Source organism: Pygocentrus nattereri, chromosome 7 (genome assembly GCF_015220715.1).
Source record: "Pygocentrus nattereri isolate fPygNat1 chromosome 7, fPygNat1.pri, whole genome shotgun sequence".
NCBI classification, from domain to species: Eukaryota; Metazoa; Chordata; class Actinopteri; order Characiformes; family Serrasalmidae; genus Pygocentrus; species Pygocentrus nattereri.
In genome coordinates, this window is record NC_051217.1 from 25179916 (window position 1) to 25205202 (window position 25287).

Genomic DNA, 25287 nt, shown 5'->3' on the forward strand with positions numbered 1-25287 from the left:
TTAAAATGTGATAACTCTGAAACAAAAAGTTCTAGAATTTTTTCTTTGGTGCCAAGCGCAGTTTTATTCTCCCAGTGTGGTGCTAGATATCATAGAACAGCACTTTTCTGTGGTTGGTTTTAATAAAACAACTTCAGAAGTTCTATTTTTTAATGCCACAGGCAAAACATTTGAATTTAATATTGACTATTTCACAGCACTGTACATGCATAACATGCATAACAGCACTGTACAGGCATAAGATTCTGACCACTTCCTCGTTTCTACGCTCACTGTCCATTTTATCAGCTCCACTTACTGTATAGGTGCACTTTGTAGTTCTACAGTTACAGACTGTAGTCCATCTGTTTCTCTGATACTTTGTTACCCTATTCTTCAGTGGTCAGGACCCCCATGGACCCTCACAGAGCAGGTACTATTTGGGTGGTGGTTCATTCTCAACACTGCAGTAACACTGATGTGGTGGTGGTGTGTTAGTGTGTGTTGTACTGGTCTGAGTGGATCAGACACAGCAGTGCTGCTGGAGTTTTTAAACACTGTGTCCACTCACTGTTCGCTCTATTAGACACTCCTACCTTGTCTGTCCACCTTGTAGCTGTAAAGGCAGAGACGATAGCTTATCTGCTGCTGCACAGTTTGTGCTGGTCATCCTCTAGTCCTTCATCAGTGGTCACAGGACGCTGCCCACAGGACGTTGTTGGCTGGATATTTTTGGTTGGTGGACTATTCTCAGTCCATCAGCAACACTGAGGTGTTTAAAACTCCAGCAGCGCTGCTGTGTCTGATCCACTCAGACCAGCACAACACACACTAACACACCACCACCACGTCAGTGTTACTGCAGTGCTGAGAATGACCCACCACCTAAATAGTACCTGCTCTGTGAGGGTCCATGGGGGTCCTGACCACTAAAGAACAGGGTAAAAGGGGATAACAAAGTATCAGAGAAACAGATGGACTACAGTCTGTAACTGTAGAACTACAAAGTGGAGCTATACAGTAAGTGGAGCTGATAAAATGGACAGTGAGCGTAGAAACGAGGAAGTGGTCAGAATGTTATGCCTGACCGGTGTATATCACAGTGTATAGTTCTGAGTTTCAAATTAGTAACAAATAACATCAAAAATACTGTAAGTTTACACCTTGCAGGAGAAAAAGAAAAGCACTTCTAATCCAGAGTTTCAGCTTTTAAATACACACTTTCATGCTGCAATAGGCATCTAATGAACCAGGTTAACTGCTCCAATTGTTTATTATTTAAAAAATCATTGTTTCTCCAAACGCAATATATTAGTTCTGTTATCCACATTTCATGTCGCTGCTGTTTTTGACGTATTTGAAAACACCTGTTGTTCTTTATATTGTATATAATTTTAATGATGAATGGACCAAAAGAAACGGCCCAAAATGACTTGGAAAGTCTGGTTCCATTGATTTACATTAAAAGTAAAATAGGTGTTTTCCTTCTCCTGTAAAGCTACTATTTTCGAGATACGAGGTTTTGTTCCAACAACAGTGATATGTTGGTACTGACTCTAGTTACCACATTTGTAGTATATTTTTTGCAGTAACCATACTAAAAAAATTGTCTGCTGTTCATGTTTCTCCATGGTTACTGAATTGTTAGTTGTTCCCAAAACAGCCCAAAGTGGATCAGGTTTCCAGTCCCTTCCAAATGCTTCTGACAGGCATTTAAATATACTGGCCCAAAATGTCTCAGTGTACCTCCCATTGCATTTCATCTGTTACATAAAGGGGAAATATATGGAAGAACCTTCGTTTTGCAGAGCTATATTCTATACAGTGTTTTAAACTGAACTAAATTATCACTGCTGTTGGATCAAAACCTCATATCTCCAAAATAGTAACTTTACAGGAGAAAGAAAAAACACACTTTACTTTTACTGTAGTCAATGGAACCAGACGTCATTTCGGGCCATTACTTTTGGTCCATTCATCATAAAATTTACACACAATATAGAGGACAACAGGCATTTTCAAATCATTATTAAGCAGTTATGTACATTTTTCTGACAGATTTCCCAAACATCATTTTCTATTATATTCCTATTACATCTTTTAACCTAATTGTTATTTATTTTATATAATCTCAGCGGAATTCCAGACTCTGTGCCCAAGTGGACGGGGGTACGTGACTTCCACAGTGGGAGCCTTCAGCTACAAGGGTAAAACACACACACCAGTTTGTCTTATATTGCTAGTGAGGATTTCCATTGATTTCTATTGATTTTTGTAACTGTAGCCAGGTAATACTACACCTACCCCAAACCTAACCCTGACCTTAACCTCAGCATCAAACCTAAACCTAACCTTAACCTCAGTATTAAACCTAAACCTAACCCTAACCTTAACCTCAGTATTAAACCTAAACCTAACCCTAACCTTAACTTCGGTATCAAACCTAACCCCGACCTTAACCTAAAACCTAAACCTAACACTAACCTCAGTATCAAACCTAACCCTAACCTTAACCTCAGCATCCAAACCGAAATCTAAATTAACCTCAGTATTAAACCTAAAACTAACCCTGTCCTTAACCTCAGTATCAAACCTCAGCATCCAAACCTAAACCTAACCCTGAACTTAACCTCAGTATTAAACCTAAACCTAAGCCTGACCTTAACCTCAGTATTAAACCTAAACCTAACCCTGACCTTGACCTCAGTATCAAACCTAAACCTAACCTTAACCTCAGTATTCAGAATGCAATATTTCTGTTCTTTTAATTTTTTCCCAAAAATAATTTGTGTTGAAAACATGTTTAAGAACCAGCAAAACATCCTCACTTGAGCAAAAATGTTACGTTGTCTATCACTAACCACATTTACATGCAGCCTCATAATCCAATAATAATCCGACTAATAGCTCAATCGGAATAGAATACGTCCATGTATACACTACAGTTGGAATAGTCTAGTCCAGTTGAGGCCATTCAGAACACAGTTTCTATCCGATTGAACAAGGTGGGTAATCCTGTAAATAACCCATTAATTAGAAGATTAATATCCGTGTAGTTTGCCCAACCAGTCCACATGTGCTTTGTGGATCTGGAGAAGGCATTCGACTGTGTTCCCCGGGGTATTCTGTGGGAGGTGCTTCGGGAGTACGGGGTACATGGCTCTTTGCTACGAGCCATTCAGGCCCTGTACAAACAAAGCTGGAGTTTGGTTCGCATAGCCGGCAGTAAGTCAGACTCGTTCCCAGTGAGAGTTGGACTCCGTCAGGGCTGCCCTTTGTCACCGATTCTATTCATAATTTTTATGGATAGAATTTCTAGGCGCAGTCAAGGGATGGAGGGTGTCCGGTTTGGTGACCTCAGGGTCACATCACTGCTGTTTGCAGATGATGTGGTCCTATTGGGGACATCAGGCCGCGAACTTCAGCTTTCGCTGGATCGGTTTGCAGCCGAGTGTGAAGCGGCTGGGATGAGAATCAGTACCTCTAAATCCGAGACCATGGTTCTCAGGCGGAAAAGGGTGGAGAGCCCTCTCTGGGTCGGGGATAGGCTCTTGCCTCAAGTGGAGGAGTTCAAGTATCTCGGGGTCTTGTTCACGAGTGATGGTACAAGGGAGCGGGAGATTGACAGGCGGATTGGTGCTGGGTCAGCAGTGATGCGGGCTCTTTACCGGTCTGTTGTGGTAAAGAAAGAGCTGAGCCATAAGGCAAGGCTCTCGATTTACCGGTCGATCTACGTTCCCACCCTCACCTATGGTCATGAGCTTTGGGTAATGACCGAAAGAATAAGATCGCGAATACAAGCGGCCGAAATGAGTTTCCTCCGCAGGGTGTCTGGACTCTCCCTTAGAGATAGGGTGAGAAGTTCAGTCATCCGGGAGGGACTCGGAGTAGAGCCGCTGCTTCTTCACGTCGAGAGGAGCCAGCTGAGGTGGTTCGGGCATCTGGTTAGGATGCCTCCTGGACGCCTCCCTCGGGAGGTGTCACAGGCGAGTCCACCTGGGAGGAGACCCCGGGGAAGACCCAGGACATGCTGGCGCGACTATATCGCCCAGCTGGCCTGGGAGCGCCTCGGAATCCCCCTTGGAGAGCTGGTGGAAGTGGCTGGGGAAAGGGAGGTCTGGGCTTCATTGCTTAGTTAGAAGTTTATGTTCTGATCTTTAAAAGATGGCGGTGGGACAGACGTCCAGCTTTTGTGTCTCTGAACACGACGTCTTCCTCTCGGCCTTCTTTAATAAGGACATGCGAAGGACGTTTTCCTGAGTCTGACGTCAGTTTAAAGCAGTTAAAAACACAAGCACTGCTCACAGCTGCTCATCTCACTCTGACTGGACATAATGTTTGCTGTTATGGTAACGTTTACTCTAAGTTTTAATCCATGCATTTTGGATTGGATTACTTGTAGTGAGCATGTAAACAAAAAATTCCATCAGATTGTTGAGTAGAGTGAGAATAAACAGCTCAGTCTGAACTTTAACTGGTATGTATTCAATCGGAAAATCTTTGGTCCTCACTAGGACAGCAAGACGAACACACAATCACAGTCTCTACCATGTAAACATGGTCTCACTCCTCCAACACAGAGCCGTATGTGTTTCCTGCAGTAGTTGCTGTTGTTTGTTTTTGCTCGTGTGTGTCTGACCTCTGTATTGTGGCATCACTGTAGATGTGGACGAGTGTAAGCTCTTCGACCCGGAGGTGTGTAAGGGTGGCGTGTGTGTGAACAACATCCCTGGATACTCCTGCTACTGCCCCAGCGGATACTACTACGACAACGTCTTACTGGAGTGCATCGGTCAGAGTCCACCTGCCTTATTAGTCTGTTTGTTGTGTGACCTCTGAGGGAGTTGGAGCAATGGTGGAGAATTAAAAAACATATCAGTACTGAAAAATCAGCAATTTATTTAAAAACAAAAGTAACAAGCTTTAACTCATGTGTAGCTGGCAGTAGAGACTGAACTTCTTTAAGGGCTTCCTAGTATAGGGAATGATTTTGTTTAGATTCATGAGTTCTTTGGTTCTCTGCGTGGTGAACAGATTCTTCAGATTGATGGAGAATGTGTTGTATAGAACATTCAGTATAGAACATTTTTGAAAATAGGCCCATACAACACCAGAGAAGGTTCTTCTACTGTGATGATGTCAAGCATGTAACAGTTGAAGAATCCTTTTGGTGCTCTATTAAAGCAATAAGCCACAATAAGCCGTTACAGTGATTTTATCCCAGGAAGGGTGTTCTTAGGCATGACATGAAGTGGAGTGAAACCTCCCTCCATGTGATAAAATCACTTTAATGTTTGGCCTCAAGTGGCTAATTGCATTTATAAAACGGCAGCCGACATAAAATATGATAAAATACACAATTTTTCAGAAACGTAATTTGTTTTTTTGAATAATAATTGACAATCAAGTACTGAAGTATAGAAATGTAGTTCCTTTGGAGTATAGTATTGTTGCCGAGCAACCATGGACCACTGAATGAGGAGAACATTAGGTCTCCCATCGCTGTAAGTTGTGGTTGTTTCGTTATTTCTTTAAGTTTTTGTTGTATAAGAATGAACGTATGATAACGCAGCACTGTTTAATGCAGAAACCTTCACTTTATAAGCACGTTTTAGTCACCAAATCACCACCGCAAGTCTTATTTAGCTCCAATCCAGCGGTCCCCTCCTTCTCACACTGGGGCTGAGTCTCAAACGGCTCCCTGCTCCCTACATAGTGCACTATGTGGGAGTTTAAATACTGGATCCTGCAGCCCAACAGAGCAAAACACAGCTAAGGAATAGTCGTTTGGGATTCAGACATGTCCGCACTTGATACATGATGCACTACTGTTACTGTAGAGGCTAGAACTTCTAAACATTCATAGCTAGAACACTATTTAGGGAGCACAGAGCCGTTTGGGATTCAGCCTGGGTTGAAATCATTCAAGTGACATTTTTAGACTTTAATACTGCAGTTAAGTTACAGTTAATTATACTGTAATTACTTTAATTCAAGCCCGTGATATTAATGATGGAGCTGTTCTTTTAGCCTGTTAGGTAGCTAACCAGCATAGTTCTAGATAGGAACATCAGTTCTCAGCCCGTCTATTTAAACAGAACAGGGTTTACTTGGTGCTTCGTGTGATCAGTATATATAATGGATTCTACAGCGGCTTCAAAAGCAGCTCAGCCAATTAGATTTTAGGACTGGAACCACCAGTTTTATAAAGAACCACATACAACATGTTCTGTCAATGTGAAGAACCATTTCACCATGAAAAGAACCCATTAAACATGCAAATGGTTATTTGAGTGTTCCTGGCTCCATATAGGACAATTGTCTTTACTAAAGAACCCTTGAAGAACCATCTTTCGTTAGAGTGTACATTACCGCTAAAGACCAGTTACCACAATGCAGTTGGAATATTTCTCTGTTTCCTACTTTTAAGTCTAATTTACACTGTTTCCCCACTTTTACCACAAATGTGGTCGATCAGCCGAGACCCAGTTTGGTGTCTGAAGTTTGCTTCTTTCCAGAGCTGCAAGGCTGATTAAAATGGATAAATGTACATCTCATAGCTAAAAATCCTCAAAAGTTGTGGCTCAGCAGAAGTAAATATCGTCTTTATCTGTGTTGTAGATACACGTGAGCATAAGTGTCGTTCTACAGAAACATCCACTGCCCATAGGAGTCACTGGTGTCCCTGATCGTCACCGGTGTTCCACATAATAAAGGAAACACCAGAGACGTTTTTAATGAAGAATGCATTTTACTAAACGGCCGCTACAGAACATCAAACCACACGCTGTCAGTCATGGAACATCCACTAAAATATGGAATTTAATCCATTTGTGTTCTGTTTTTTCACAATGACCTCAGAATAAAGTCGGTCACACCAGTGACTTCTGCTAAAAGCTTCCTATGAGATCATGAGCTGAATGAGAAAATCTCTGAGAACTGAAAGACACAGTGGACTCACCATGAGCTTTTCTTCATAGATCCTGAGAAAACAGATCAAAGGAAGTCGAGTGACGTCATCAGTGTGACTTTCATTTCAAAATAAGAGGTTTTTGTTACACGGTAATTAGATTGCTTCTAATTCTAATTAGATAGAATTAAATAGAGATTATTGCAGTTAAAATTGCAGAAAATATTGTTTTTTACCTCAAAATATGGCCTCCCCTTCACACACTACTGTGGGGACAAGCTCTTCTGTGGTGAGTGGAGTTCTATATGATAAACCAATATTGATTAATTGAGGCTCAAGAAGGTGAAATTGTTAAAATAACGTATTGTTTTATTTTAAATATGAATAAATTGTAACCCAAACAGGTTTTTTTAAGTGTAATATATCTGTAAACAATAGGGACACAAATAAACAATAGGACTAAAACTGTAAACAATAGGACTAAAATAGATGTTTGTGTAGAATGACCCATAATTATTTTGGCTAATCTGAGCACAGTGTGTGATTTTGTTGAGAAAGCTCATCAGAACTGCCTATTTAATCTCCCCCTCTCTCTCTCTAGATAATAATGAGTGTGACAGTGAGGAAATGTGTCCTGGCGGTGTGTGTATCAACACACTGGGTTCGTATTACTGCACTTGTGAGCCTCCGCTAGTACTGGATGAGACACAGCGCAACTGCTTGAACATCTCTGACCTCGCAGCCGGTAAATGATGACACAGTCATCACTTGCATCTGTCTGTTTCCAGAATCAGCTCATTTCTGATTTGTCAGCATTAGTGGGCTGCTAGGATTTAGGGAGAATTTTGAATATTATAACAGTCATGAAAGTATAAAAAATGTAATAAAACATATATCTCATATTTAAGAAACATGAAATGTCTGAAATCTGCTCCCCACCAGAGGGCAGTGCAGGGTCTGTGTCTTACATTTTGAGTCAATACACTGAGTCAGCTAGAGTTTATGATCTCTTCAGTCCAAAAAAAGAAGCATAGAAAGGCTACTGAAGCCGTATAAACACCACTACACTCTGGACAAGAAGCTTTGCGTCATGCAGGTGATCGCAGACATACACTATACACCAATCAGGCATAACATTGACCACCTCCTTGTTTCTGCACTCACTGTCCATTTTATCCGCTCCACTTACTGTATAGCTGCACTTTGTAGTTCTACAGTTACAGACTGTAGTCCATCTGTTTCTCTGATACTTTGTTACCATGTTCTTCAGTGGTCAGGACCCCCATGGACCCTCACATAGTAGGTACTATTTGGGTGGTGGATCATTCTCAGCACTGCAGTAACACTGATGTAGTGGTGGTGTGTTAGTGTGTGTTGGTCTGAGTGGATCAGACACAGCAGTGCTCCTGGGGTTTTTGAACACCTCAGTGTCGCTGCTGGACTGAGAATAGTCCACCAACCAAAAATATCCAGCCAACAGCGTCCTGTGGGCAGCGTCCTGTGACCACTGATGAAGGACTAGAGGATGACCAACACAAACTGTGCAGCAGCAGATGAGCTATCGTCTCTGAATTTACATCTACAAGGTGGACCGACAAGGTAGGAGTGTCTAATAGAGTGGACAGTGAGTGGACACAGTGGACCTGTAACCAATAAACTGTGGAGAGTTATTTAATTTTGATGAGGTGGTCCTGTTTTAGTTGACGTACCATGTCTAGCCTTTACGGTAGCTATAGTGGCCGGAGTCTCACAGACCAATCGCATGCACTGTAAATATCACATGACACTACTCAGCCAGTCAAATCTGTGCATTACGATGAGCTCTGAGACTCGAGTGAGTGACGCCACACAGAGGAAGAATGAGGCGAGAAATGGCAGTCAAAGAAGAAAGTGAGTCAGAGGGAAGTTATTCCACATGATGTGATCTAAAAAGAGAAACTGACAGTAAATATTGTTGAAATCTAATTGAACTGGACTTTATTTTATCTGATATTCAGCTGTTGACTGTATAAGATGGCTACTTCTGTAAAAAGTATATGGCACTGAGTCATGATGCAGGTTAGACATTATGATGTTCTGGACCTTCTCTTGAGGTCTTTTCTCTAACTGGACCTTATTGAATTGTAATTAAACATCCCTGGTGCAGAGGAAGGCATCCTCAGTAGTGATTGGTCAGATGTGGGTGATGTTTACATTTTTTACATTTATGGCTTTTGGCTGACGCTCTTATCCAGAGCGACTTACAATTTGATTATTGTTACACAGGTAGGCGAAGGTGATGTTAGGAGTCTTGCCCAAGGACTCTTATTGGTATAGTGTAGGGTGTTTGCCCAGGTGGGGATTGAACCCCAGTCTACAGCGTAGAAGGAAGAGATGTTACCCACTACACCAACCAACCACCTGATGTATGGGCTCCTTTTCAGTATAAAAGTTGATGTTTTCTGGTTTAAATGTGCGTTTAAAAGCGTGATGCGCACACAGACGAGCGCTTCTCAGTATCGGCTATGTAACCAACAATAAGAAGAAGCTCGTTTGAGAGAGTTTGAAAATGCGCCATCTGAACACCGTTTACTCATTTCTTCCTCTCCGTCTTTCAGATGAAGATCTGTCGGTCTGTTGGCAGCACGTCACGGCCGATCTGGTGTGTCAGAGCATGCTGCGGGGGGCCTGGGTGACGTTTGTGGATTGCTGCTGTCTGCATGGAGAGGCCTGGGGGCTTCACTGCGCACTGTGCCCACGGAGAGACGAGGGTAAACCAATAGAGTCTGCCTGCAGACAGATGCACTCTCAGCCCTGGTGACATCACATACACAGGCACTCTCTGCCACAACAGCAGAAGCAGCCCAGCAGCATGTTACGTTTTGGCTGCTTCTGCTTAGAGACATCATCACTTAATCACTTTTTGTCCATCACACAGTGAGAGAATTACGATTAATTTAACAGCCTGTTCAAAAAGTCATAGAACCCATTAAAAGTGTCTGTTGGTTCCTGGTGGTGTCCGGCAGTCGCTAATGGTGTTCTGTGTTTTTATGATGGGTTGATATCACAGAGTGAAGGATTCAAACTGTTTTAATCAGGGGATTCAAGACATTTGTTCGTAATGGTCTCTTAACAGCTACCATCAAGCCAATTCCTGTTAGGAAGCGAAAGCATCAATTCAATTCCCCGCTAATCGACTTCAGCTTGGCTTTCATGAGTTTTGGTACATTACATTATTATCAGTATGATGACGTTCATATACGTCCAGTGTGGCTCTTGTTGCCCAGCAGTACGTGATTCGCTGTTTTTCCTCATAAAACCAACTAAACACTGTCATGGCAGAGCAGCACTGACGTCATCTGGTCCCAAGGCAGGTTCCTTAACCTACAGCCTACGACTAACCCAACACATTCCCGCTTCCTGTGGTTTTATTCATGATGTCATCAGCGATTGGTCAACGTTGATGTTGACTTTGATTACATAACTGTCGACTAAAATCATGCAACCCCTAATCTACACACACCGGCCAGTGATCCAGAGAGGCGTATGCTGTCCATCAAAAGTCTGGGAGACCTTGTTTCTTTTCATTTAAGTAAGAAAAATCGAGACATTCGTGCTTATCTGGGCCGAGTGAAAGCTGAACAGATTAGTTAGCAGAATGAAAACGAAGCGTTCTGGGAGAAGGGATAATTTCACCATACACTTTATTTAGGCTTTTAAACCTGCACAGACTAATCGAGTGCCAGGAAAAGCTCTGAAATAGTACAAATGTTTACACTTGCCTGACCACTCTTAAAAAATACAGTTATTCAAGGGTTCTTTAATATAAAGGTAAAAGTTTTATTTAGAACCACATGTAGAAACATTTGCATGGTGAAATGGTTCTTCAGACTGATGAATGATGTGTTGTATACAGTTCTGTATAGCACCAAAAAGGTTCTTCTGTAGAATAGTAAGAATAGCAGAACCCTTTTTGGTGCTATGTAGAACCATTTTCAGAAAGGTTCTGTATAGAGCCATGTACAACACGTTCTCAATCACTCTGAAGAACTATTTAATCATGCAAAGGGTTCTTTGAGTGTTCATAATTCAGTGTACAACCACTGTTTTTTACTAAAGAACCCTTGTCTAACAGTCTTTTCTCAGAGTGTAGAAGAACCCTTTTTGGTGCTGTATAGAACTATATACAGATAGGTTCAATACAGAACCATATACAACACATTCTCCATCAATCTGAAGAACCGTTTCACCATGCAAAGAACCATTTAAGCATGACATGGTTCTATCTAGAAAAACAAGTTCCTTTTTACTTTGTTCCCAAAATATGTGACGTCATCGGCAGCCGACAAAGAAAAAAATGCCTATTTCTATTAAAAACATTTCAATGACCTGGGTGTCCCCAAACTTTTGATAGGACAAGATAGTCCCTTGTATTCACATAAGCAAACTCAGATTACCTGCATAATCTGACACCAGTCGGAATCCACTCAGGAGTTTAAAACCTTAGACTCACTGGGCTGCAAACACAGGCATCTTATGTGGGCCACCTGAATTAGGTAATGAGGTAACATTTGTGTTTATGATCTGGTTACAAACCATGTCCACTTTATCCCTTTACCCCTCCCTTCTGGAACAATATTCATTCCGACATGATGTGGTGGCATGACGGAGGAATATTTTTGGCACTGTTAGTTTTAGGTTGTTAGTTCTTTAGTATTTATTCCTGGGTTATTCTGCTAAGGACTCTTAGGCCCAGTCCCACTTCTGCTTTTCACCCCTACCCCTTGATTTCAAGTGTTGCCCCTGGAACTGAGCTACAGGGCAGTGGTTGAGAGCTTCCCTCTGAAATGGGAGCCTCAAATAAAAAGAGCATCACTTCATTAACAGCTACTAGCGCTGCTCTGTAGGCGAACCTGCCCGTCTGCAGTGACAGCAGAGGAGGGTAGAGTTCCTCACTGCTGGGTTTTAGTTACATTTACAGATCACACGCCTTCAAAGAGGGGGGCAATTATTTATTATCACCCACCACTAATTCTTCAGTGATATGAAGCTGAAGTCAGAGATTCTCCAGCTTCTTGTTCATTTTCCTATTCCACCGTAAATGGAGCAGCAGTTCTGATGGCTGAGGTGCCAGAATGTAACTGCTGTGCAATTTAGCTGCTTTAACTCTGTGGAACCATCGGTGGTTGCAAAATGCACTTGGTCATGTTTTTCATAACGCTCATATTTCATAAGCTACATTCAGAAACTGGGCGTCGTATGAGGCTGTAACTCTTCTCTCCAGTCAAATAGATGGTGAAGTCATTTTAAACCCTTATAATAAAAGAAGCTGAACTCCATAGTTTTTCTACTGAAAGTCGACCCGTTTTTCCCCAAATCTGGCCATGAACTATAAACAGACAGCGTCTCTTCAGTGATCTGCTCCGTAAACATTACTTTTATAAAATAACACAAAGAACATCTGAGATTTTTGGCTGGCCGTAAATTGAAGAGTGTGTAGATCATAAAACACACATTCTGTTCATTTGAGGAGCTTTTACAAAAAATAAATAAAATAAAATACAAATTTACATTAATTTCATGCAGTTACTGAATAATTTGCCTTGTTTGGTTGTGTAAATTCAGATGGAAAAACCAAAATATACCTTTGAGAATAAGAGGTTAAGGTGGAACAGGAAATTTAGCTCACTAACTAGTGTTTTTTTATGCTTGTTATCAAGAAAAGGACCATAATGCATTGAAACGACACTAAACTAAGATAAACGTGTTTATTGTCATTTTTAACAGAGAAAATTCTGACATTTGTGGGTATCTTTGGTCTCTTGTTTGTTTTTTTTCCCTCATATCTCTCCGTTTGGAGGTTTGCCCCACTATCTGAACAAAAAACGGGACATCCTACCCCTAAAGCCCATTTCACACCAGACGTGGTAACTACGTGGTAACGATACGCTCCTATATTAATCAACGTAGCCTTTCACACTGGCAGTGCGCATCACGCAGCACCGTGGCAGTAACACCACGTGAAGCGCAAAAATATGCTTTGGGTCTATTTCTGCTGTGCGTTGCGTGGTATACTAGCAGTTCCTATGCAGAAACAGTAAAGAAACACAATGTATATGCTATAATATACAATCTAGGCTAATAAACAAATCAACAGATCTAGTTTAAAGTGAATCTATTAATGTTGTGAACACACGGGCGTCTCCTCCTCTTCATATAGAGCTATGGTTACGGCAGCTAGTCAAGATTTTATTGTTGATCTCTTTGTCATCTTCATAAAGTCTGTGTGCATAATAAACGGACAATACTGACATTTATATTGCGTGAAAACACAACACATACAGCTACCGCTCTTGATTTGCGATGCACGGCCTGAAGTACCAAGCATCACGGAGTGGTTCCGGATTAACGTGCGATGAGTCGCGTCTGGTGTGAAATGGGCTTAAGCATGAACACGCAAAACAAAGGGGAGAGGGCTAAGTGGTAGGGGTGAGGGGTGAAATGGGATTGGGCCTTATTGTGAAAGGAAGACGAGAGGGGTATGTGTGTAGAACCGGAAGACCTGGCAGGCAGGTCTGTGAGAGTTAGGCGTAAGCTGAGGTTTAGAGAAAACTCTGCTTTGGTACAGTGTAGCTGTGGCCAGCAACAGCTGGATAATAAAGCACCACGACTTGTGCAAACGCTGCGTCTCCTTTAACGATCAATACTGACGACTGACAGTAAAGACTTGTAGCTCCACCTTGCTAATGTACGTTTAAAGACTCAACTGTTTATGTTGCCATCCTCTAGTCCAGAGGTGCACCGTTCATGGAGGGCTGGTGTCCAGCACAGTTTGGTGATTTACCTACTAACACACACCTGATTGCACCTGGAGGGCAGGTTTAGTGGGTGTGTTAAAGTAGGGAAACCTCCAAACTGTGCTGGACACTGGCCCTCCAGGACTGGAGTTGCGCAACCCTGCTCTAGTCCTTCATGAGTGGTGATTTGGTTTCTGACCGCAGAGATGCTTTTGACTGGATGTTTTTGGGTGGTGGTCAGCTCTCAACCTAGCAGTGTGAATGCTGTGCGTAAGAACCTTCAGCAACACTGCTGAATCTGATACACTAGTACCAGCACCACACAGTACCATGTCAGTCTCAGTGCTGTGCTGAGGATGGAACACCACCCCAAAATGTCTGGACAACAGTGACCCTGTGGTCAGAAACTGACCAATGATAATTGGAGTAGATATAAAGAGATATAAGAGATATAAACTGTGCAGCAGCAAAAGTGGACCTGTAAAGTGGGTGTTTCTGATAAAGTGGCCAGTTAGTGGAAGTACAAGGTGGGTGTTTATAGTAAAGTGGCCAGTTAGAGGAAGCACAAGGTCGATGTTTCTAATAAAGCGGCCTGTGAGTGGAAGCACAAGGTGGGTGTTTCTAATAAAGTGGCCAGTGAGTGGGAGCACAAGGCGGGTGTTTCTAATAAAGTGGCCAGTTAGAGAAAGCACAAGGTGGGTGTTTCTAATAAAGTGGCCTGTCAGCACTAGCACAAGGTGGGTGTTTCTGATAAAGTGGCCAGTTAGTGGAAGTACAAGGTGGGTGTTTCTAGTAAAGTGGCCAGTTAGAGGAAGCACAAGGTGGGTGTTTCTAATAAAGCGGCCAGTGAGTGGAAGCACAAGGTGGGTGTTTCAAATGAAGTGGCATGTTAGAGAAAGCACAAGGTGGGTGTTTCTAATAAAGTGGCCTGTCAGCACTGGCACAAGGTGGGGGTTTCTAGTAAAGTGGCCAGTTAGAGAAAGCACAAGGTGGGCGTTTCTAATAAAATGGCCAGTGAATGTTAATGCTACTGAACTCTCCTTCCTGCTCTGTTTAGATGTGTATGAGGCTCTGTGTAGTGCACTGGGTCCTCCACCCAACTCCCCACGTTACGCTGAACGCTTTGCTATGGTGCCCGGGAGAGGAGGGGGCTACGGCCCACTGTATGGCACTGAGTACTCCGAAACAGTTCTGGGCCGAGCTGACTACTCCCAGACTGATTACGATGACTACAGTCCAATGGGAGGAACCGGCCGGAGGTCTGGACTGAGAGGACAAACACCTGGCTCATACACACCTTACATACCACCTGGATTAGGGTACGAGTCTAGAAACGACAGCGTTTCTGTAATATCCAGCCATGACTGTTAAAACCTTAAGCTTGCATAAATACATCAATGCAAACATGCATAAATTACACATTCACCCAGTAATTCATAAATAATGTGCCTAAGAATAGAAGTTGAGCAATAGGCATGATTAGGAGGACGGAAATGCCCAAAATAGCTATACACACATCGATATATCATTCTGGTTTCCATTCTGCTGCTCTTAGTTGCAAATTAATAGTACTTGATGGCTCTATCCTCACCTAGAAGAGTAAAGAATTCAATAAATTCTGTAAGTCTGATGTTTTCATTATAAACAATATAAACAGTTTTTTGTAAAATGTCTCAACGTTCGATTTTTTTTACAAGGCTGAAGTCGCTTCTCATTCGCTAGCTTCTTGTCCAAATTTTCCCATGCCACCTTAAATGTTGCCTGAGGTGCCAGAAGGTAGCTGCTGTATCATTTAAGGTGGAATTGGAAAATTTTAATGAGAACATTCAGCGTTGTGACTTTTTAGTGTTTCAGTTTCTCGCTGCAGATTAAACCTATCAGGAAACCAGCTGGACTGATTATAAACACTAATAACTCTATTCGTCTCCAAATTATCGATGTTCGTCTTAAATCTCTTTCTTTGCTGTTTCATAGCTGCTAGCTGGGCGAGACTGTTGTCTGTGTTGCTATGGTAACCAGCAGTCTGCACTGATCTTCAGGGTTAAAGGGTGAATCAGCAGTTCTACATTAACCTGCAGAGTTTAAGAGCATTTACTGTTAAACTGTGTTGAAGGATCAGCAGAGCTTTATTTTACTGTAAAGGAGGATTATTTTATTATTATCTACTAATTCAGCTGTGGAGCCACGACAGGGCAGGAGAAGAGCCGCATGCAGATTACGCTCGAACAGTATGATTAGTTATGTTTTATTCTGTAGTGCTGTAATGAAGTTATCTTTCCAGTCCTGCTCGTTATTATGAGGAGGACGACTATGATGCAGCGCCGGTTCCTCCGTATGGAGTGACAGACCCCCGAAGTGAGCGAGCGTTTGGTACTCGGCCCCGCCCCCCTCTGGCCGAGGGTCGCACCCTGAGCTTGGCCCCGCTGCCTGAGGACTCAGAGGGGGAGGAGCCATGGAGAGCCCCCGCCCCATTCCCGCCTTTCACGGACAGACGAGCAGGAGGAGAGAGGCCGCACAGAGTCTATGAAAGTACGTACAACCAGCTAACATGCAGACTGACTGACTTACTTATTACTGACTTATTTTTAGCAAATATTAAGAATTCACTCAAACTCAAAGTAATATAAATATTTTTAATTAATTCAGTTTTTAATAATACATACACTGTATTTCAGTGGAGAATTCACTCACGCATTCAAATCATTGAATTCAGGTGTTCCAATCACTTCCATGGCCACAGGTATATAAAGCCAAGCCCCTAGGCCTGCAGACTGCTTCTACAGACATTAGTGAAAGAATGGGTCACTCTCAGGAGCTCAGTGAATTCCAGTGTGGTACCGTGATCGGACGCCACCTGTGGAACAAGTCCAGTTGTGAAATTTCCTCACTACTAAATATTCCACAGTCAACTGTCAGTGGTATTATAACAAAGTGGAAGCGATTGGGAACAACAGCAACTCAGCCACGAACAAACTCAGCCAAGCACAATGCAAAGCGTGGAATGCAGTGGTGTAAAGTGCCGCCACTGGACTCTAGAGCATTGCATTGTGCCGAGTGTAAAGTTTGGTGGAGGGGGGATTATGGTGTGGGGCTGTTTTTCAGGAGTTGGGCTCAGCCCTTTAGTTCCAGTGAAAGGAACTCTTAATGCTTCAGTACCAAGAGATTTTGGACAATTTCATGCTCCCAACTTTGTGGGAATAGTTTGGGGACGGTCCCTTCCTGTTCCAACATGACTGCGCACCAGTGTACAAAGCAGGTCCATAAAGACAAGGATGAGCCAGTTTGGTGTGGAAGAACTTGCCTGGCCTGCACAGAGTCCTCAACCCGACAGAACACCTTTGGGATGAATTAGAGCTGAGACTGTGAGCCAGGCCTTCTCGTCCAACATCAGCGTCTGACCTCACAGATGCGCTTCTGGACGGTCAAAAATTCCCATAAACACACTCCTAACCCTTGTGGAAAGCCTTCCCAGATGAGTTGAAGCTGTTATAGCTGCAAACGGTGGGCCGACATCATATTAAACCCTATGGATTAAGAATGGGATGTCACTCAAGTTCATATGCGTGTGAAGCCAGATGACCAAATACTTAATAGAAATAGAGTGTATGATTATTTTAGCAGATTATATTCATAGACACACTTTAGTGTTTCATTATATATTTAAAATTTTGATTATTTTACTTTTATTAAGTGTGATAATGATGGTGAAAAAAGTTTATTATTATTATTTTTTTTTTTTTTTTCTTCAGAATTTAACTTTTTTGGCATTTAATTGATTGATGAGGAGGTGTACAGGTGTTTCAGTATGTGTGTGTGTGTGTGTCTCAGGGCAGTATGAGCCATTCGGAGGGCTGATGGAGGGTGAGTGTGGGATACTGCAGGGCTGTGAGAACGGCCGCTGCGTCCGTGTCCAGGAGGGCTACACCTGCGACTGTTATGATGGGTATCAGCTGGACATCAGCTCCATGTCCTGTAGAGGTACAGCCACCCATATTTCTCATAAAATCTCATGTCAGTGTTTTCTGCTTGTCCATTTCATCGCTTTGATAAGAATGTTGGAGATGGAGCTGCCGGGTAGAAGGAGAAGAGGAAGACCCCAGAGAAGGTTTATGGATGTAGTGAAGGTGGACATGGAGATGGTTGGTGTAAAAGTAGAGGAGGCAGTGGATAGGGCAAGATGGAGGCAGATGATCCGCTGTGGCGACCCCTAAAGGGAGCAGCCAAAAGAAGAAGAAGTTTTGATGCACAGTCTGCTTTTCAAACTCGTTCTACTGTCTAGAATTTCAGCCCTGACCTGAAACTAAACTGCTCACTGGTATCACTCGCTAACTCTGAAGATAGCTAACACTAGCTAACACTGCTCACTGGTATCACTCGCTAACTCTGAAGATAGCTAACACTAGCTAACACTGCTAACTGGTATCACTCGCTAACTATCAACACTGCTAACACTAGCTAACACTGCTAACTGGTATCACTCACTAACTCTAGCTAACACTAGCTAACACTGCTCACTGGTATCACTCGCTAACTATGAACATAGCTAACACTGCTAACACTAGATAACACTGCTAACTGGTATCACTCGCTAACTCTAGCTAACACTAGCTAACACTGCTCACTGGTATCACTCGCTAACTCTGCTCACTGAACACAGCTAACACAGAAGAGCTAACACCGAACAGCTAACACTCAATAGCTAACACTGAACAGAGCTAATGCTAAACACAGCTAACACTCAACAGCTAACGCTGAACACAGTTAACACTGAACAGTTAACACTGAACACAGCTAACGCTGAACACGGCTAACGCTGAACACAGCCACCACTGAACAGTTAACACTGAACACAGCTAACACTGAACAGTTAACACTGAACATGGCTAAAACTGAACACAGCTAACACTGAACAGCTAACACTAGCTAACAGTAGCTAAATCTGTTAACTGTCCTGCTGGTTTGTGAGTGAACGACTCGACGTCCTCAGTATAGAGAGCGAAAGACACAGAGCGCCACCTAGTGTAGCCGTTCAGAGACGAGCCTTCGATGCCGGATTGAAGATCAGAACGCAGTGATGATTAACTCACACACTTCAAACTAAGTAAAAATGCTGATCTGGAGGATTATCATGATTATTGTTATCGTTATCATCACTATTATCATGATTATTGTTATTATTATCATGATTATCGTTATTATCATGATTATTGTTATGTTATTGTGATGATTATCGTTAATCGTTATGTTATTGTCATGATTATCGTTATGTTATTGTGATGATTATCGTTAATCGTTATGTTATTGTGATTATTATCGTTAATCGTTATGTTATTGTCATGATTATCGTTGTTATTGTCATGATTATCGTTATCACCACCTCTTATTGATACGCCGTGCAGATGTTTGAGGAGCTGAAAGTGTGCGTTTTTCTGTAGATGTGGACGAGTGTGAGGACCCGGGCACTCCGACGTGTGTGAACGGTCAGTGTGTAAACACAGAGGGTTCGTACAGCTGTGTGTGTCTCAGAGGCTTCATCATGTCACGCAGACCAAACCACTGCATTCCAGCTTAAACAGCAACACACGGAACAGAACTGAACAGAACCACAGCCCACGGTCTCTGTGGTCTCACACATTAAAGGGCTCATATCATGAAAAACTGAATTCTTCTCAATTTTTTTTAATGAAAGAGTTTGATGTTTTATGTAAACGTTGTTATAAGTTTCATAAGGTTCTGTTGTAACAGCCGGCGGCAATTTAGCCCCAGTATTTCCACCCTGGGCTGCTTTTTTAAAGGGACAGCCAATCAGAGCAGAGCTCATTTACATATATCAGTCTTAAAGGCGCAGTAACAAGTCCAGCCTGTTTAAGCCTGAGTGATGAAGTGAGGAGGGAAAACGGTCATGTAGAAATTAATTATGACTGTTTTGGTACATAAAACCACACAAATATCAAAATGAAACCTAATAAAATAGGAAAAGTGAGGGATTTTAGCTCTTTAAGCAAATCTCCCTGTTTAAAGGGCACGCCTGCCTCATTATGCCCTTCAGAGATAGACATGTACTACATTTTCTATCAGTGATCTACACACACACACACACATGGTTATTTAGGTTGAGTTTATTTGAAGCCGGTTATAAATGAGTAAGTATTATGGATTTTTACTGACCCATTGTTTATGTTTGTGACTGAGGTGGGTGGTTTCGCTGATGTCTCTCTCTTCCACACTTCATTAAGACATGTAACACAATGCACTGTATTTGTGGAAGGAAACGTTTTGAGTTTTACACAATGATTAATTGTTCATGTTTAAAAGCTGTGTTCATTATTTTGTCTATGAATTGTTTGATATGCCTAATATGAAACTATATTTGCACACGTTCCAGTTGTTGTTTTTTTCACTGAGCACACATTCTCTCTTTATCCTGCCATTCATTTTTTACTTAATTAAACCTTTTATCTATTTAAATTACAGATTGTTTTTGTCTTTAATCTATTTTCTTACTCTGATTTCTGAGCCATCCGAAGTCTGGTGGACAGATTTCAGTCGACCTGTTGCTTCTGTTTGGAGAGGAATTTGTACCTCTTTACTAAAAAATAGTGCATTTATAATGAATCTGTGTCAGATTTCAATACATTCCGCCTTAAAATGTAATAAAGGCACAGCTGTTCTGCTTTCCACTGTGCATCACTTTAAGGGTCATTCTACGCAACCGTCCATTTTTCTGTCCCTAGCATTTACAGATATATTACACAACTTGTTTGTTTTATTTTAAAATGTAAATAAATTGTAACCCAATGTCATTTTAACAGTTTCACCTTCTTGAGCCTCAATTAAAAATATGTTTTTCTGCATTTTTAACTGCAATAATCTCTACATGACTATGGAATATATGACAAATTACATAAAGTAAACAAAAGCCAAATAAATATTATAAAATATCTAATAAAAGTCCCCAGGAGTCATGTCACTGGTGTTACCGCATAACAAAAAAGCTCTTATTTTGAAATAAAAGTCACACTGATGATGTCACTCGACTCCCTTTGACCTGTTTTCTGAGGATCTATGAAGAAAAGCTCATGGTGAGTCCACTGTGTCTTTCAGTTCTCAGAGATCTTCTCATTCAGTTCATGATCTCATATGAAGCTTTTAGCAGACGACCGACTTTATTGTGAAAAAATAGAACACAAAAGGATTAAATTCCATATTTTAGTGGATGTTCTATGACTGACAGTGTGTGGTTTGATGTTCTGTAGCAGTCGTTCTGTAAAATGCATTGTTCATTAAAAACGTCTCTGGTGTTTCCTTCATTATGTGGAACACCAATGAGGATCAGTGACACCAGTGACTCCTGTGGAGAGACAGAAACGTGGGTATTTCTGTAGAACGACCCATAAACAGTGTTAAATCAGTGTAATGGATCGTTTTCTTTGTGTTATGGTTTGAATGCAGTCTTGTGTTCACTGCATCTCGCCGTTTTGGCTGCTTTTCAATTAGGCAAATACAATTGAAGTGCGAAGAAGAGGTGAAAACAGTGTTGTGGGGGTTTTGCTTTTCATTTTGCTGCATATTTCACACATCAACTGTGAAAAAATGACGTTATGTGTGAATGCAACGTGTTGGACAGCCGGACATGCTTGGGGGAGAACACTAGCCACCTGCGCTGGCTAGAATTGTGCTAAGAGATGGGGGGCCATCTGCCCACCCAGAGAGAGTGAGGACAGCTGTGTTCTCTTGGACCTCCTCATCTCTCTACTTTTTTCTGAGTAAACGACCACCAGAAGCTGCTGGACGACTGACTGTCGATCCCTCCTGCTACCCACTTCAGACCACCTGCCCACGCCCCAGCTTCCGCCACCTACCTTGGACTAGCTGCCCACCCTACACTGAAGTTTTCATGGACTCCTAGCTATTACTACTACTACTACTACTGCTATTAATATTAGTAGTCACTCTATAGGTGGTTTGACCAGAGGAGGATGGGTCCCCCGCTTGTGTGCCTTGGTTCCTCCCAAGGTTTCTTCCTCAGCTCTGAGGGAGGTTCTCCTTGCCACTGTCACCACTGGCTTGCTCACCTGGGGTTTTTACATTCATGTTAAAACTTTGTCTTTACTAGAATTCTGTGAAGCTGCTTTGTGACGACATCAGTTGTAAAAAGCGCTACAAATAAATTTGACTTGACTGTCACAGACGACTGTATATCCTCCAGCGATCGAACTGTAAAGCGAGGTAAAGCGACGTGAAAACGACATGTTTTTCACTTTGGCTCACATTCTGCACCTCACTATGGAGCAGTAATATCGTGTGCATTGCAGTTCACGTTTCTCTCCTGCAGGGATAGTTTTTAATTCATTTTTAATTGTCAGCAAAGTTAGTGTTCGCTATGTTCAGTCAGCTTATTCATCAGTTTAGTCAATACGAACATAAAGATGAAGATCTACCAAATGACCAAAATGTATAAATATATAGATTTTTGTTTATTTTGTCTCGCAAATTGTTTTTGAAAAAGTAAACACTTAAATAGGAATATAACTAATATATTTTATTGCTTCAATTTAATTCATTGTTATAAGTGCTTAGTGAGCATAACAGCAATTAAATGAATCTCATGCTTCTTTTATGCAGCGATAGGAAGCAGAAAGCTCTGATTCTATGCACTAATATTTTGGAAAAACTCTTTTTTTATTGAAAAATAGAAAAACTTGAATTTTTAATCATATATGAATGTATATATATTTATATTTTTGATCTTTTGGACACCCCTGACCTATTTAAACCAATTTCTTTTTTTTAAACAAATTAAACAATTATTTGTTGTTGTTCTTGCAAAAACAACCCATTTAAAGACCACCAAGCCTGTTCCTGTGTTTCGTTTCAGTTTCAGGAGCTGAAGTGTGATGGGGTTGATTGGTTTTCTGGCTGCCGCTGAAACAGGCTCTGCTCCCCCTCACGTGCTTTGCGTAAGAAGCTCCTAACCTGCTTATCAGGCTCCCTAACCCTAATGCTCTGTGTGTTTATGTGAATACAGCCCCTAAGCCTTTTTATAGGCCAATCCAACCACATCACGCACACACAAGCTCATTAAAGAGGTTCACTTTGCTCAGAATTTACCCCGGTGGATTGCAGAAGGCAGCGGAATATCAGCTTTCACCCCAGCGCGCAGTGCTCAGCACCCAGCACGGAGGCAAAACCTGCAGCAAGTCTGTTTGAGTCACTGGAAAAAGTACAGATCCTCAGTCTACAGCACACTTTCATCTTGTTCATAGATGTGTTTGAGAAATAAGTACATCATTTTGCATAATTAAGTGGTTAAGATGTAATCAGAGCGGTTCTGAGCGGTTTGGTGTGACACGTTTAGTTCTAATCTTACCGAGTCAGAACTGCTCACAGTGGTGGTGATAGGAACCAGACGTCCCCCTCTAAAAGCTCCTCACAGAAAGTTCCTACATGAAATGATTCTGAATTCACTGCCTGATGACCGAGATGCTGGTTTATGATAGTTTAGGGAACTTAAACTCCATTCGTGGTGGAGGGAATAGTCCCCAAAGAAAACTGATTATTCCAGATTTTCCACTATTTTCCATCATCAACATTCCATATAAACTTAGAAGACTCGTGTAGGTTCTCTGGTGGTTCTGGATGGTAAATAAAATGTCTATATCTGTGTTGTAGTCATGGCGATGCCTGGTTCCTATCACCACCACTGTAAAGACGTCTGAACCGTTTCACAGCAAACTGCTCTGAATTTCTCCGATTACACCTCACACACTGAGTGGGGGAATTTTGACATTTCATCTCATCTCCAGATTTATTTTATTCTACTGTTCTGTTTTAAAATATTCAGTTATGAAAAGGTACAAATACCAGCTTTTCACCTGGAAAAACTGATTTAAGTAGCACAATCAGACCTTAAAACCACTGTAGTACCTTTGAGGGAATATTTACACTGTACTTTGATGAATGACAACAGTACCGGAACACAACCTTCATTACTAATACTGTAGCTGCTAATACTGACTGTACTGTCTAATCAACACTCACACAAGTGTCTACAGGTGCACAGAATTATGTTAACCTCTTAAACTCCTTGAGACCACCTGTGGTTATAAAATGCACTTCATTTTCTTCATAACTTTCATATTTCATCGCGTCGTATGAGGCTGTAACTCTTCTCTCCAGTCAAATAGATGGTGATGTCATTTAAACCCTTATAATAAAAGAAGCTGAACTCAGTTTGTTTTTCTACTGAAAGTCGACCCATTTTTCCCCAATTCTAAACAGACGGCGTCTCTTCAGTGATCTGCTCTGTAAACATTCCTTTTATAAAATAACACAAAGAACATCTGAGACGCACATTTATTTCATGCAGTTACTGAATACTTGCCTTGCGATTTTGTCATGAAATTCAGATGGAAAAACCCAAAATATACCCTGGAGAATAAGAGGTTAAGCAAAGCTTTGGTCTTCATTAGAGCGAAAATAAACATAAAAAGCTTTCATTCTGCAGCAGACATGTTAAAACAAATTAATAAACATTACTCAGCGTTGCCCTCTAAACGTGTTAGAGCACCAAGTCAGATGTTTTTGTCAGTATTGTCTTGTTTGTGGTCACCGGCTGCTGAAAATGACCACAGTCAGCTGGAATAACTGATCATCTCAGTGATCAATTGATTAAGGAATGATTATGAAAGGCCTAATATGGCATCTGATAGTGATCAGGCCTGTTATTGTTGATGGAGGTGTTTCTGGGACAGACTGTGGGTGAGAGCGGGGGGGCGGGGGGGTGTAGTTGGAGTCAGCAGTCTGTCAGATTAGGCAACGTGGTGACAGTGCAGGAAAAGAGCAGCTCACCCTGCCCGGCCCGATTCACCTACTGGCCCAAATTCAGCTCCCACAATCTTCACTCATGCCAGCCTACACACTGAGCGTGAGCAGTGACCGACACCAACACCATTTACAAATGGTAAATGTATAATTAATATGGTTTTATTTATACAGTACCTGTTGGTTCATCTTAAAGCGCTTCACAGGGATAAAAGGCCATAAAATAAACACGTGATAAAATAGGAATGAAAGGAACAGTAAGAGTGTTGAGTAACACTTTATTTGAAGGGCGTCTACATCACACATTCTTACATAAACACTTCATAACGTTAATGAATGTTTAAGCCAACATTTAGAAAGTATACATGCTTTACATGATATTAATATGGACTACAATGTCATTCTATTGAGATCCATTTTTGAAAAATAAAAATCAGCATTTCTTAATTTTTGATTTCTTTTTAATTATGTTTTTTAAAGCATTTTTGGCTTCGTGTGTCACTTTAATACACAGACAGTAAATTACTCAAAAAAAATATATACTTTTCCAAAATAAAAAAATGAGGACTTTTATTTTGGGAAAAAAAATCTCAGTAAAACAACATAGTCCATATTAATGTTATGTAAAACATGAATGCTTTATAAATGATGATTTAAACATTCATGAACATTTAATGAAGATAGTTACCCTTTAGGGCTCTGTTCATTAAGGCTACATGACACCTACATAAGCTCGTCATGACATCTATTGCAACCCTACATATATGTTCATAAATGCTTATTCCAGTGGACGTTATC

At 41.5% G+C, this 25287-nt stretch overlaps 1 protein-coding gene across 6 annotated transcripts in view; it reads left to right on the plus strand.

Moving 5' to 3' along the window:
* LOC108410553 (latent-transforming growth factor beta-binding protein 4) overlaps positions 1-20138 on the plus strand; it is a 157428-nt gene extending 137290 nt beyond the window's left edge. For all 6 annotated transcript variants that reach the window (XM_017681689.2, XM_017681690.2, XM_037539950.1 and 3 more), the window contains 8 exons: positions 2115-2186; positions 4643-4771; positions 7491-7634; positions 9487-9639; positions 14723-14984; positions 15947-16194; positions 17494-17643; positions 19101-20138. In XM_017681689.2, coding sequence (XP_017537178.1) covers positions 2115-2186; positions 4643-4771; positions 7491-7634; positions 9487-9639; positions 14723-14984; positions 15947-16194; positions 17494-17643; positions 19101-19237 — 1295 coding nt within the window. In that variant the 3' untranslated portion in view covers positions 19238-20138. The remainder of the gene's footprint in view (positions 1-2114; positions 2187-4642; positions 4772-7490; positions 7635-9486; positions 9640-14722; positions 14985-15946; positions 16195-17493; positions 17644-19100) is intronic.
* Positions 20139-25287: the final 5149 nt, after the last annotated feature.